Source organism: Leptosomus discolor, chromosome 7 (genome assembly GCF_034619465.1).
Source record: "Leptosomus discolor isolate bLepDis1 chromosome 7, bLepDis1.hap2, whole genome shotgun sequence".
NCBI lineage: Eukaryota > Metazoa > Chordata > Aves > Leptosomiformes > Leptosomidae > Leptosomus > Leptosomus discolor.
This window is the reverse complement of record NC_141397.1, coordinates 53696787-53711674: the sequence shown is the minus strand read 5'-3', so window position 1 is coordinate 53711674 and position 14888 is coordinate 53696787. Positions and strand designations below refer to the sequence as shown.

Sequence of the window (14888 nt, the reverse complement as noted above, 5' to 3'; positions counted from 1 at the left end):
GCACTCTCGGGGCAAAGAAGCTGGCACAGCGCGAGCGAGGTGGGAAGAGGGGAAAGAGCCAGCAAGTGGCAGCGAAATCTGCGGAGGCTTCGCAACGTTCCCTAGCAACCCGCGCCCCGGAGAGCCGCTTGCAATGTCTCCTCTTTATCAGCGCAGCTGCATGTGATGTACTAGCCTCACCGTGGTCTGGCTCGCGCTATTTTGGGTTTAAAAACCGAAGCGTGTGATTGCAGTGCTGTCATGGGCATAAGGACTTTGGATTGCTCTCTTGCACAGATGGGAGCAATTCACAAGGAGGATTGGGAAAGTGACTTTCTGTTCTTGCTTGAATGTTGTCTGGTACTAGCTAGTAAATACCGTCTTGTGGCTTAAAGACTTTGCGATGAGTAGATTAGATAGCTCCCCTACCATTTGTTTTCCCCATAAGGTGGTATTGCAGGGAGGGCTTACGTCGATGTTTCTGGAGTAACTTCTTTCTATCCATCCACTGCAGACACACGTGGGTTTTTGCACAACGGACACGTGGAACATTTTGCTGTGTGGGGCATCTACGCTGATTTTATGAATGCTTCCTTGCCTGCTGTTTCCCTGCTCCTGGCCAGACTCACTGCATCCTGTATAGCTTCTGGGAGGTTTTAATGGGGATTCAGCACCAAGCGCCAGATGGGCATTCCTGTGGACCAGGACAAAAAAAGCCCTCTATTTGTCTAACACAAATATTTACAACCCCATGCAGTGGGTGCTCTGAATGTGAGCTGCCTCATGCACCTGAAGTCTAAGTTGGAGATACAGCAACTTGGAGATGGTAAAAGAAGGGCAGTCAGTGTGCCTGTTTAGGACCTGGCTTCTTTGTCATATCATTTCTGAACAGTTTCTTTGATTTAACGTCTGGAACAAAACCATAAAGTAACTTAATGCTGCACATGAGCTTCCTTTCCTGTAAGCATCTTCAGCCCTGAAGATGATCCATGGGGCCTTCAGCTGGCTTTGCTCAACTATGTTGCAGAATATGTCACAACTGCTATCAGAATCACAGAAGCATAAACAATAAGGCTGGAACAGACTTGAAGATCTGTCTGCTGCTCAGAGACAGGATCAACTCTGCCTAAGCCATTCTTCACAAATATTTGTTTGTTCCTACTCTGAAAAGCTTCAGTGATGGTAATCACAGACTTTCCCCAGGCAATCTCTTCCAGCACTTTGCTGGCCTCACTGTTTCTCCTCCTCCACGTTGCAAACCCTCTGAAGAGTGTGAGTGATTTTCAGATGTGTGTCCTACACAGGGACGGGGCCTGAACCCTCTATTGAATAGTGTAAATCTAATGCAGAGGGGCAGAAAGGGAGCAGAATACCTAGTTTTGAGGGAAAGAAGAGGAAAGAGTCTGTAAAGTGCTTGACGTTCACAACTTTTTTCTAGGTATGCTTTTGAGATTTGCTCGGCTCTTGGGAGTAAGGACAGATGAGAAGGGAGGTGGAGGAGGCATGCTTCCTCCGCTGTACTCTCCAAGAGGGAGCCAGCTCCTCAAAAGGAGGAAGGAGAGAGGAGGCCCTGAAAAACAGGTTAGTCTGAGCTGAGAGGTGGTAGCAGGAGTCCATGAAAGCCAGACTGAGTGGGGCCCCCTAGTTAGGGACAGGGACTTTAACTAAGTAAGCCCTAGAGTGTCACCTGCAAGGAAGCAGATTTCAATCACCCATATCCCCAGCAAGTGGGGTCTTTGTCTGCAGCATTCACTCTTGGTCTGGCAGCCTGGGAGCCAGTTTTCTCCCAGTGTCATATGTTCCTGTGAAAGACAAACGCAGCTGAGGGCTCAGGGGGGCTGCAGTTAGTCTGGGCTGGGCTTGGACAGCTTTGTTGACTCAAATAGTGCCTCTCAACCAGCCGATGTACACCTGAGTACATTACTTACTTTGGCACGCTGAGCTAGATCCTCCTCTGCTGTGTAAATCAGCGAGTTCCCTGGAGCGACTCTGATTGGCACCATCTGAATGTCTAGCCCATCCTTTTCAAGTAAATTCTGCAAGCAGAATTATATATATATCTTTGTTTTTCCCCTTCAGCCTTTGCTCAGTCAACCTGTGAGCTGCTTAATCATTAAAAACAAGAAGGGGGCTGCTGCTGTGGTGGTTGAACAGGACACAAAAGCGTTTCACGGACAAAGTGATCTTTTTAATACCTCAAAGTGGTCCAGGCACAACGTTATGTCCTGCCACAGCCCTCAGCCTCCTCGACTCTAATTGAACACGCCACTGGTTCTTTCAGTTTGTTCCATTCTCCACTTGACCAATTAGCGAGATCAGTTCTTCTCTAGCCCAGGAGGTATATGGACAGCCTTCTCAGCTGCATCTCTGTATATGGAGGAATGTTTTGACAGCTAAACATGGATCTTGTTGAGCTGTCATTTCTGCTAACTCTCCCGAGTGTCTCTTATATTTATTGAGCCATCAGGCTCTTTGTGACCTCCTCAAAGTCAGTCCCAGCCTCACACAAAATATGGCACAAAAAAACAGGGTGAGTTTCTTCAAGCATTTGATGCCTTGAACAGCGCAGATCATTAGGTCTGTATGTCAATGCAGTGGCTGGGCCCTCAGGCTGGCAGCAGCCTTAGAGGCTGCAACTGGGGAAATTCAGATTCCTTTCCTTAGTGCACGGCGGGGTTTGGCTGCTGAGATCTTGGGGCTTCTTAAGAGGTTGATGGCAAAGCCGAGGATGAGGGAAAGCAGTAGAATGGCTCTGAATCTGGGGAGTCCTGCATCCCCTTCTGGCTCCAGCACCGAGCAGGGAATTTCTTCTCCTTGCTCTTTATTCCTAACCTGATCTGGCTTGGAGACTTCTGAAGTACACAGCACAATCCCCACAGCACAAGTACCTGTGCACTTAACATCTGGAGCATTGTGGCCACAAAGTAGTTTTCGTTTGCCTGGAAAGTGTGCCTGCGATGGACTGTGACCTGGGGGGTCACACACTAGATGCGGCAAGGGAAGCAGAGGAGGGGAGCATGTGATATTTGAACCCCATATAACCCTTCCATGTGGGAAACAAGTGAGACTGATGGTGTAGTGTGTGCCCACTCTCCCTGATGCTCCAGCAGAAAACCACACGGACATGTGTCCAGAAGCATCTGAGCAATCCCATAGTCTGAAACTGATGGGTTTTGGTTAGCATTAGATAGTTCTCATACAAGGAAGCTGATTCAATAAAATCAGCTGATTCTGGTACCTCTCATTCGCTCTTGCTTTCCTGCTTGCTCCCTGCTTTGAGGATGCTGTTAGTCCATCCTTCCATTTCATCCAGCTCCCCTGCACGTTAGTCTTCCCTAAGTCACTCTCCTTCATCTAGTGGGTGCATACAGCCCTCTCTCCGTGGGCTCTTGCAGCTCTGGGAGCTCCTAGCCAGGTTGCACTTTGTTCTCTTTTCTCTCTGCCTCATCCCATCCTCTCCTCTGATGCTCGGCTCTGTCTCAAATTCCCTGCTGCACAATGCCTTCTGACTGGTCTTGCCCTCTTGCTGCCATCACTTCTCTCTTGCCTTTGTAGTTCTGCCTTTTTAATTGTTATATTTTTGTTGGAAAAGGCTAATTTTCTCTTTCCCCATGTTGCCAGAGCCCTCATTCCAGCTCTTGACCTCTCTACTCCTGTGGCTTTTCTCCAAGGGCCGTCTCCTGCTCTCTCCATAAGCAGGATGAGTAGCATCTGCAACAGCTGTGGGTAGTACAGCCAACTCAGATCTTCACTCCTGTTCCAGCAGGTTGCAAGGAGAAAGTTGAGACCCTTTGAATATTGAATAGCCGTGGTGAAACTTCTTGCAGCATTTTTCGACAGCCCATAACTCCTGCTTCTTTGCCTCCCTGCCACGATTTGGTCACCAGGTGAGACGTGATGGGTCCTCAGCCTGTGGTTCTCTCTGAGGAAAAATCATTCCTCATCTCTTGCTGCCCTTTTCTCAGCTCCCACCTCCCTCTGATTGTGGGAAATTCCTGAGCAGGGACAGTGTTTCGAGGGAGACTTGGAGCTTTTATCTGAGTAATACTTAGCTGCCCTGGACTGTATTACAGGAGAATTATGACTTTGTTGAGAAATTTCTACTGCTGTGAGCCAAATGAGGGATCATTTTCTTAAGTACATTGGGTGAAATAAATGATAATCTAGATGACAGGCATTTACCCTGGCCTTTTTCCCCCAAGTGCAGTATAGAATTTGGCACGGCTTTGTTCTGAAAATATTATTTCTGATTATCCTGAGGTAATTGATAGTGAAACATGTACAAGTCACTTCTAAAGCAGCAGTGCTTAGGCTATCAAGATGATGTTCACTGGGTGTTACAGTCCTTCACTCTCTCCTTCTCCTTTTCTTGTATATTACTTCCTCTGCTCCTGATGGCACTGTTTGATTTCAACACCTTTTTCCTTACTGCCAATGTGTTGCATTCTCTGCCTGACAGTGCTCAGCATCACAGTAGCACTTGCAAGTACAGCTAATGCCTTGTGGATGCAGGCTGCACCACAAGCTTGCTGCCAAACACTTTCCCAGACTCTAATGTGGGCAAGTACCATTAGGTCTGTAAGCAAACTGCCCGCTTTTGGTGGACGCCTCCATTTCACAAAAGGTGAGAGGGATCTTTAGGTTTTTAATCCCCAGTCATTATGAACAACAGAGAGGCCAAGGCTTGCTGGTGGTGGTACGTGTGAGCTGCTGTGAGCCTCAACACTGACGGTCCAGTTGATTGCTCCTCATGAATTACACGTCTTTGCAAATGGTAGTTGACATGACGTTAGATGTCTGAGCTGAGATTCAGACGACCTAGAGATACTTGCAGAGGGCTCTTCATGAGGAGAATTAGTTGTTTTAAGTGCAGTAAAGCTTCGGTCTCTTAGAGGTATATAAAGCAATTCAGCAACAAAACCATCCATATAGATGGTATAAAATACAGAGACACTGTAACTGAGGCAGAAATTAGAGGATTAACTCCGATCTTTACTGCTTACATATTGTCTTGCGCTGTGTCAGTACCCTTTTAATACTCTTCTCTACAATCTTTCACCACAAGTCCTTGAGGTGCAAGCAAATGAGCTCTCCCTCTGAGTTTGAAGAGTAGCAATCCTCTCATTATTTGCAAATTCTCTTTTCTCTTGCATCGCTAGGAAAGGTGTCATGTTGAATATCTTTTGTCATCCTTGAAGCATGCCTGGGCTGAGGGGTGAGCACAGTAATGTCCTAGGCAGAATTCAGATGTCTGACTGTCTGTTAAGTTTCTGCCTCCTTTCCCCTGATTCAGTCACCTGAGAGACTAAAAGTCAAATGAAGGACCATACTCAGTGCTTACACTCTCTGACGTGTTCAGAGCTCCCCATCCACTTTCCAAAAAGGCTGGGACCCTCCAGTAAGTAACTACTTCAAGAAACATGGCCTGTGCAAAGCTAAAAGTAAAACAGCAAAGCTCTTAGAAAAGCAGCTACACATGAGGAAAAGACAACAGGCGATTCAGGAATCAGAACATGAGTAAAATGGAGAAATCTTCCAGTCCTGAGATAAGGAAGAAATTTGTGAGTCCAGCAGGAATATAATTTGCTTTTGACACACTATTGTTTTTGCTAATACTATTCTTATCACTTTTATTCATACAACATTTTTATAGAAGACTGCTGAGGGGCATGTTGGGAGACCAGTGTTTGTTTTGAAGATGTTACAGTCTTAAAAGACAAAATGTAGGCACATATGAGTGGAAGGAGGCACAATTTTGGCTACTAAAGATAATTAATAATAGTCATAATTTGTACTCATTCAGCATCTTCCATTCAAGGATGTCAAAGCATTTTGTAATCAAGAGTTCATTGAGACTCTCAAACTCTCTTGAGACAGCCAAGCATTATGAACACAATTTATAACAGCAGGGTGCAGGATCAGACTGGTTAAGAATATTGCTGAGGATAAAACTCAGGAATCCTGCCCTCCAATCTTGTGGATGCTGAACCAAGCATCCACTCCAGTCTGAGAAGCTTTTTTTTACTGTAATTTATATATATAATCTTTTAATGTTAAGCAAAATGTGTAGTCTTCATTTAAGTCACTGGTGTCCTGGGAAGTGTAATGGCCCATGTCACAGTTGACTAAAAGTGAGACTACAGATAGTGGGTTAAACACATTTGGTTAACCATTTGATTGCTGTTATAGTTTTCACATGAAAAAAGCTTAGATTGAAACCTGTCTTGGTGATGGAAAGTGATGTGATTTTAAGTTTCTTTGTGTGTTAAAACAGAAACCCAATTTGCATATTTTAAGTATCTTTTCTAGCATATTCAGGCATCTGGCAAGAAAGCTATATTTAAACTGTTAACACAGTATGAATGCAAGTTTCACATGCAAAATTAGTACCATTAAAATTGTGAGATTTATTTTTCTTTTGAAACAAGTGATGCCCCAGCACTTCTGTTTTTGTTACCTGATAAGGCACTGCAGCTGGGACAGCCTATTTTTTCAATAGGCGACCAACCTGAACCGCAGGGCAGGTGGTGCTCATTGCACAACCACCCCGTCCAACCCCCAGCACCGCGTGGTGAATGGCGGTGAGCTCCCTTATCGCTGTGGTCTGCCGGAGAAGGCACTGCACCAGCAGTGTGTGCAAGCCCGTCATGTGGTGTCCTTTTTCGTCTGTTGACTAAAACGGTTGAGCTCTGCCTTTGTAAAGTTTTTTGCGAAAGGAAAACTTAACAAAGCTCAGTTATTTCCTTGTGTTTTAGGGCTGCTTCTGGAAGGGTAGGTTTTGGAAGGAGAGTATGGTTTTTTTCATTGGTTTTATTGTGGCAATGAATTGCTCAGGCTGGTTGTGTACTGTGGGCAAACACATCTCTTTTCATCAGTGTGAATTTTGGAGTATTCCTGGTTTTACTGGGTGTGTCCCTGTGCTTGTCTTGTAAGATGAGGATGCAGCTCGGTTGGTGCAGAGACCATGAGCCCCACCTTGGAGTGCCACTCACTGTGACCAGAGTTCCCCACAGCTTAAAATCTTTCAGTAATGCTACCTTGGATTTACACAAGGGAGCTCTGTACAGGTCTTGAGGCACATCAGCTCCCCAGGCAAGAAGCCCTAGATGGCACTATGTACCCCAAGATGTGTAGCCAAGATGACAAGAAGCGAATTCAAACCCATCTTACAGCACTTCCCTACACAGCTCGGGACTAAGGCTTTGAGACTGTCATCTCCTATGGATGCTTATAGCTCCTACTCTGAAACGTAGATTTTGACCTGCTGATAGCAGTAAATATAATAATTAATTAATTAATGCTTTGAAGGCAGCCCTCGAAGCCTACAGTATTATGACGTAAACAGGAGGGGAATTGATAAGCAGCCTATAGCATCTCTACTGCTGGTGATGATACATGGAAGTAAGCGAGTGCTTGAGTCTGAGCCCAGAGAGTTGTGGAAAGGACAGCAACTTAGAGCAGAATAAACCCTTCACTATTGAAACAAATAGATGAGTAAGCATAGGATGTTCTGATGTAATTTTATGAAGCAGACCAAGCTCTTCCAGCCAAAAACATAGGGCTAAAATGATGCAATCTCTTTATTCGTGTTTTGGTATAATGGTGATGCCTCATTCTCCCTCTCAGTAGTACCATCCAGCTTGTGCCTTGAGTTCCTGGCATTTTCAAAAAGCACCTAAAATGTCTGTTACCAAAGTAAGTGGGGTTAATAGGAAAACACAAAAACCCCCACCCCAGCCTGCTCCTCTTTTCATACAAGATAAGCCTTGACAAGTAAAGTGTATTTGTGTAATGATAGGCCCAAGAGGCCCCAGGCAAGATCGGGCACTGCTGCACTGTTTCTGTATATGCATTTAAGCAGTAATGGGACATTAAAATGTAGTATTTTGTAGGTGTTCTTATTCAAAATACAGTTTAAATCTACTGTTTCCTGAGATAACATGTCCAATATTTATTACTTGGAGATCTGTTTGGTTTGTTTTTTTTAATGAGAAATGGCTAATGTTGCTCCATAAAAATCTAGCTTATTGCCTGTTAACCCTGAATGTATAAACAAACCACAATGCCTAGCAGAAACAATGACTCTCCATAATAGAAGTGGAAACTGTCATTTAACACAGTCGTGCTCAACTCAGAAGCAAGCAGCAGATAGCGGTGTTTACAGATTATCCAACTTTTATAACACCTAGCAAAAATAGCCAGCCCTTCCAGATTCAAAACATTAGTGGAAATGTGAAGAATAGCAAGAAAAGCTACTTAGTCTGTTTACATATAATAGAATACAAACAATCCAAGGACAAAACAGCCATGCTCATTTATTACTGTGCTTGATGATTAGTAAAACACTGTCACTGTGTAGTCACTTACATTGCAGAAGCTTGGAGGTCTTTGCAAGCACTGATTAATTAAGAAAGAAGTATTGTTAAAACCATTTTACAGAGTAATTAGGGTGCATGTATGGTGATCCTATTGAATTCAGTATCAATACACAGAGACCAAGATTTTGTTTTCATGACTGTAAGCTAAAAGCTTGGCTCCAGAGAGTCGAAACAGGCATCTGTATGAGCAGCCTGATTTTCAGAAGTCCTGGGAACTTCTCAGCTATTTAATGATTTTGCATTCTGGCTCTATTGTCTTCCTTTTAAAACTATCAGACAAGATACCTCCTCTTCCACCTGTCTGCATGCCAGTTTCACAGTGTAAGAAAAAGAGATGTTTGGGCAAAATTTCAGTTTGTGAAGTTAAAACAGAGAAAAGTATTTTTATTATTATTATTGCGCAAATTCTGCGTATTTTACTGTCACAAGAGATCGTTGAAATTTAAGAGCTTAGCAGGATTAGACTAGGACTGGGAATGTGCATGGATAGCTAAGTGAGGATACAGTTACAATAATGAAGTTTAAAAATAAAGGAAAATATCCTCTAGAGCTTTGAAGTAGTTACAAAACTGCCCTATTTTGAAGCAAGCCAGTGTTTAACAAATGAGGAATCTGCTGCCAGAACTATCCATTCTGGATTGCTGGTTTGCTGCGGGAACCCATGGCAGGGCAGGTAGGCAGCAAGGGAACTGATGGCTTGTCCTGCTTCAGCACGTCCCAGAGGAGACCTCGCTCCTGCCTGCCCGAAGACTTGTGACTTTGTGCTGCTGGCATGGGCAGGAGGTCACTGGCTGTCAGTGGGTACCTCCTCTGCAGGGCAGGTTCTTCAAAGGATCCTGATGAATTATTCTCCGACCAGGACTAAACCCAGGATCATGCGTGTCGCAGGGAATCTGGACAGAATCATCTTTTCAGGAATCTTTATGTACTCTGGCAGCTGTAACTTTTCACTGGGAAAATAAATCAAGGATTAAAATATTCTTTTCCAGTGCATCTCCTCTGTAAGAGAGATCAGTTGACATTAATTATAAACTGAATTACCGCTGCTGCAGGCAATCTTGATATTTCTTTGGCAGCACGACTCATGAGAGATGTGGCACCATGCTGGATTTTTTGGTCTGAAAGTTTGCGATTGTTTTGGACAGTCAATAACTTAAATGGAAAAGTATGGTCTTTGTCAGGCCATTGAATAAAAAATGTGCTGTGATGCTATTTAACTGTTTATTTAACTGATGCTCAGTTTTGGTGAGTGAAGTGAAAGGAAAGTGCTAACTTTATGCGGATGAACAAAAAGAAAAAAATGAAAGGGAAAGTAAGTATCAGTGAAAGATGTTTCTGGCTGCCTTTCAATTCCAAATTGGGCTAATTCTACCTTCTGAAAAGAAGATAATTTCCACGTTTCTGTAATTGGGAACACATAATTGAAGTTATTTTCTCTCAGAGAGAAGAAGCTTCTTTACAACATTTGCAAATGGACAAGAAAAATGACCACATACAGTGCACTTTGAATGATGGTGCATTCATCACAGCGTCATCTTCAGATGTCTTTGCAGATTTTGCGCTGTGGTTTTTACCCATTTGGGTAAAAAATTTATATGTGGATGGGGAAGTTTCATGCTGGTGAATGCACCACGCTAACTGCAGAGCTCCCTTTTCTGGGCAGCCGTTACATCAGAGACAGCTGATTTCCCGTGAGGTCTGGAGTAGAAAACACACCCCAGAGAAGCACTGAAACAAGTATCAACTTCATGTACCAAAATAATTATGCAGTGATTCCACAAGACTGCTTCTTTTGACCTGGCTTTTTAGGAACTGAACTTTAATGAGGAAGATGAGCCAGATGTTGTTGCAGTGCTTTGAGAGTGACCCAAGTGATTAACTCACTTCCTTTCGTTTGTAGCATCAAAATATATTCTGCCACGGGGTTTAACCCTGGGAATGCTGATGTTTTCCTAAACATCCCATTAACTAAGCGTTCAGGACTGTTTATTTATGAATGCATCTGCATCTGCGCATGCAACTGCAATCGTCATACTCTTCCCTGAGGTTGCTTGGTATTTGATGGCAGTAGCAAGGGTTGGACTCAAGTGCTCCTGCTCCCAAAGCGTGATCTCCCCTGCTGGCTTTTTGCTGACCAGGGCCATTTTCCATTTTCGTAGGTCAGTTTGTCATCCCTGATGTTGCTGTGGTTAGCGAGACAGAACGGTGCTCAGGGAATCTGGGAGGCCGTGTCGCAATTCGGCACAGACCCCAGCTTTGAGCTGTGTCTAACTAAGGAAGTATATCTTTGTGTGCATTGGGGCATTGTGGAGAAAAGAGAATGCGTGAAGATACCTGTGGTAGATTAGACAGCAAATTGGATTTCTGGACAGCCTTGATCATTGTACAGATCAGGAGAAAACAGAGGAAGTTTAATAAACAAAACCAAAACAGCTCTGTTTTGTAAGGATAGCCAGAGTTATATTTTTACTCTGACCTAACAAAGGAGGAGGAAGGAAACTGCTTTGCTGAAACAAGCGTTTTAGTTTGGACTAAGGATACACTTTTCTCTCTGTGTTCGTGTGCGTGCGTGTCCTAGCAAACTCAACAGCATGTTCGTATGCATGAAATGCATTTTCCTGGAGGCACATAGTCACCATGTGCCATGCGAGGAGGAAAAATATGTGCCTAGCACTGCTTAAATGTTGGTGAAAAAGGCATAGCATTTTAGTCAAAATAAGTTAAAGCGTCTCATAACGTTGTGGTTGCTATTTGTTATTTTTGCTGACATTGGGTACTGGATAAGAAATCTGCCTGGTTTGGAAAAGTACGATGTAGATAAAATACGAGAGCAGCCTATTTATTGTGTGTACAAGGCAGTGTGGCCTCCAAAACCAGAGAAAGTCAGACAGAACTGGAAATCTGAAGATTTTGGTCTTTCATTTTAAATGACACAGCCCAAGCCCTTACTGAAGCAGGCAGAAGCAGGCCTCCTGATCGGGAGGTGTGGGAAGCCACCATGGAAGAGAGGGAGAGGCTCCACACACCACCTGCCCAGGGTGTCCTGCCACAGCCTGGCTGGTGATGGCCTGCAGATGTGGTGGCTTTGTGTCAGAGAGTGGCCAGTGTAGGTCTGCCATACTGAGTCCAGCCCCGGTGGGCTGTCCGTGAGACTGAAGACGTGTGGCTCACAGAAGCCTGGATGCAGATTTTGTCTTTGCCTTGAAGTTCACAAGTGATGGTGGGCAAATAGCTTCAACTCCATGTGTCTCACTTCCCTTTTCTGTGAACAGACAGCAGCTCATGCCTTCTGTTTGGTCCATTTGTATTATAAGGCCTAAGGGTAAAAGCAGTGTTTCAGATTATGTGCGGAAGCCCAGCAGAAGAGGCTGGAGCATGGCACTTCCATGCATTTGTGCTACACTGGTGATTGCTAATGGGGGAGATACAGGGATGGGGGCCATCGTCAGCTTTGGGCCGTACTGTCTTCTCTGTCTAAAGTCTAGGGAAGGAGTCTCAGTCAATGGGCTGGCAGTGTTCATTCCTTTCTGCACAGAAACTGAAGTAGGTACAATAGATGGAATAATATTTTAAGAGGCTCAGTTGCCAGATTGATTTCTCAAGCTAATAAATCCTTGGCTGCACTTGCTGTGTTAAAATATATGTTCAGGCAAGATTCATGATCAGCTCTTAGGAACAAGAGAGCAAAGGGGAAAAATAGGTTGTTCCAAGATTAAATGCTTTACATTTGGCACCTTTAATTGGCTTATTAATAAACCTTTTTTTTAGGGTTGTGCTATTTATTATTTCTAATTAAATAGTTGTCGACTAGCCTTCTAAAAAGAGCCACAAAGCACCGGCCAAGGGCGTCTGGGTGTACTGGTCAAGTACCTGGCTCTGAAATTCCTAGTCGTATGGTGGCCTTACTCCACCAAAATGATTTTTTAACAGAGATGGCACTTACATGACTTAGTAAGCAAATGCAAGTCCTGTGCACCATACAGGCCTGTCTCCCCATATGAAAAAATAAGTTGTGTCAACCCTACACATCAGCATGGTTGCGTTTGTACAATAGAATTTACTGAGCTCTGCGTGGACGTTCAGGATTTTCGGATGTTCAACAGCTTCCTCAGAACAACACTAGGCATCTAGAAATCATGGGACAATGCACAAAATCCTTGAATATTGCTCAGAAAAAATCTCTGAGGAGAAAAAGAAAACACCTCTGGGAAAACCGGAATGTATCATAGGTCTAATCTATATTCTCAGTCAGGGAGGCTGATCATAGGGCAAACAGACCTCACACAGCTCTCCAGGGAAATTGGTCCAGCCTGGGGCTTATTCCAGGTGCCCTTTCTTCTAGGGGACCATGCCACCTATCTCCCTTGTGCTACTCTGTTAGAGAGCAATCGGCAGGCAGGCAGTGGGGTGCAACTGCTGTATTGTGTGTGCATGGCAAATCCAGCACTTTCAGGGAGCGCAACCACCTGCTGCGCTCGTGAGTGCGGTGGCCGTGAGATAGAACAGGTCAACAAGCGAGAGGGGTGAATGGTGTATAGCTTAGCATGGGCACAGGAAAAATAAATATGACAAGATCAGGAACATGCAAGTGTTCGGTTCCTGGGAGTGGATGATTGAAGTATTATTGCTAAGCGCCACTCTGAGACCTTCTCTACGTTGATTGATGTCTCATTTGAAATCTCCTTCTTGCCTGAAAGAAAAAAGCGTGAAAGCATTTAGTTAATTCTCTTGCAGTGCTTTAAAGCTGCTGTTCTCTGTTGAACATGACTGGTTCAATAAAGATTCATCATGTCAGATGTAGTCTTTATAAGCCAGATAGAGGTGTATTGTTTCTCCAGTGATTTTACATTTTCTTCCCATTTAAGTAGGTATGGAGCATGGAAAAATGCTTCCTTGTAGACTAAGGCTCACAAGTTTCATATCTAACGTCCAATCCTTGATGAAGGCAGCAATTAATCAATGAAATAATTTTCTTTACTGAAATGCTGTGTTTCATAAATAAGTTAGTTTTTGCATGCAGGTCTTTCAAGAAAGTGGTGCACACAAGGAAAGCTGGTGTCAGCACTTTTTAATCCTGAAATGACCGAGTTTCTTGTTATGGACACCAAACTTAGCTTCTTCTAAGAAACTTCTAGTCATGAGACTATTTCTGTGCTTCTTGAAATATGCCTGTACTTCTGGTGTTTTCCAGGAAGAAGACTCACTGAGACAGACTGCAAATACTGTATGCCAGCTGTTAGGATAAGGAGGCCAAGAGGTCTCAGTTTCTGAGCACATATTAAAACTTTTGTATCCCTAGTAATAAAAATGTGTGCACCAGCTCCTGCCCTCACTAATGTTAACAGTGGGATTTGTGTCAAAACAAACAAGAAGAGAACATAACTAGCAGCTCGGGCTTATCTGTCTTTGTCCATATACTCCACCACTGTAGGAATGATTGTTCTAGTATCTTTTATACCGTGTTTAAGTGATGGAAGCTTTTGCCAAATCCAAACTGAAATACTTCCAAAGCCTTTATCGGTGTTGGAAAATGTTTGTATCAAGTTATCCTTGGAATAATTTTCTCCTTTATTTATTATTATGTGCTACTCAGTAGACACTAAATTATGAGGAACAGAATACTTCTCATTCTAGGAGGATATATAGCACTTCACTGGATGTTTTAAGGAGTCCATTTTCATGACGTTAAATGAGATGTTTACTTGTGTGAATCACTGGGGTTTTAAAAAAAGCAGATATAAGACAAAGCATGAAGTTCAACACTGAACAACCAGTAGACCCTCTTACTGTGGGTGAATGCTTTTATACCAAATCACAGAATGTTGGTCGTTTTTTCTTTTCAGAGTGGGTATCCAAGCTCTGGACCCGTGTCAAGCACTCCTGCCTTCAGGCCTGAGGATGAGTTGGAACATCTGACCAAGAAAATGCTGTATGACATGGAGAATCCTCCTTCTGATGACTACTTTGGTGAGCAGTGCCGCATCACGTTGAATCAATGTGTCTAACCCCTTTCTGTATTTACCAGGTTTGGTAACGGGGAGGCCTGACAGCTGTGCTGTTATTGTAGTGACATTCATACTGATCGATTTGCTTTCCATGCTTGGTCTGGAACTGTAATCATCCATAGGAATTCCTCTGTAATTTCAGCATAAATCTCATGCTCACTTGCTGTATGTTGAGAGTCTTTCTGGTTATAAAGTTGAATTTTTCAGTGTCTGATTCATTTTCACACTATTTGTCCCCAGCTTCTAGGCTACCAGGCCAAATTCAGGTGTGGTGCACTGTCCTGCTCACCTGCCCCATCTCTTCTTGTTGCAACTGTAGAAAACCTGGCAATGTAAATATGTTCTGCTCCCAAGGCGTGGATTTTCATTTTCTGTGTGCTGGCAAAGATTAAAAGGAAATCCATTTTGAGTCAATCAGGTCAGTTTTACGTGGGGACCCCTTAGCCCAGAACTGGGCCTGACAAGTACGGGGAAGACATACCTGAACTGATCGGCTCATAACCATGTCATCTTCCTTGCCTGGAAA

General features: G+C 43.7%; 1 protein-coding gene across 4 annotated transcripts in view; it reads left to right on the top strand.

Annotated features, from left to right (window-relative positions):
• Positions 1-14888, top strand: part of LPP (LIM domain containing preferred translocation partner in lipoma) — a 208259-nt gene that overhangs the window by 121021 nt on the left and 72350 nt on the right. For all 4 annotated transcript variants that reach the window (XM_086468075.1, XM_086468078.1, XM_086468076.1 and 1 more), the window contains one exon: positions 14201-14324. In XM_086468075.1, the coding sequence (XP_086324201.1) occupies positions 14201-14324 (124 nt within the window). The remainder of the gene's footprint in view (positions 1-14200; positions 14325-14888) is intronic.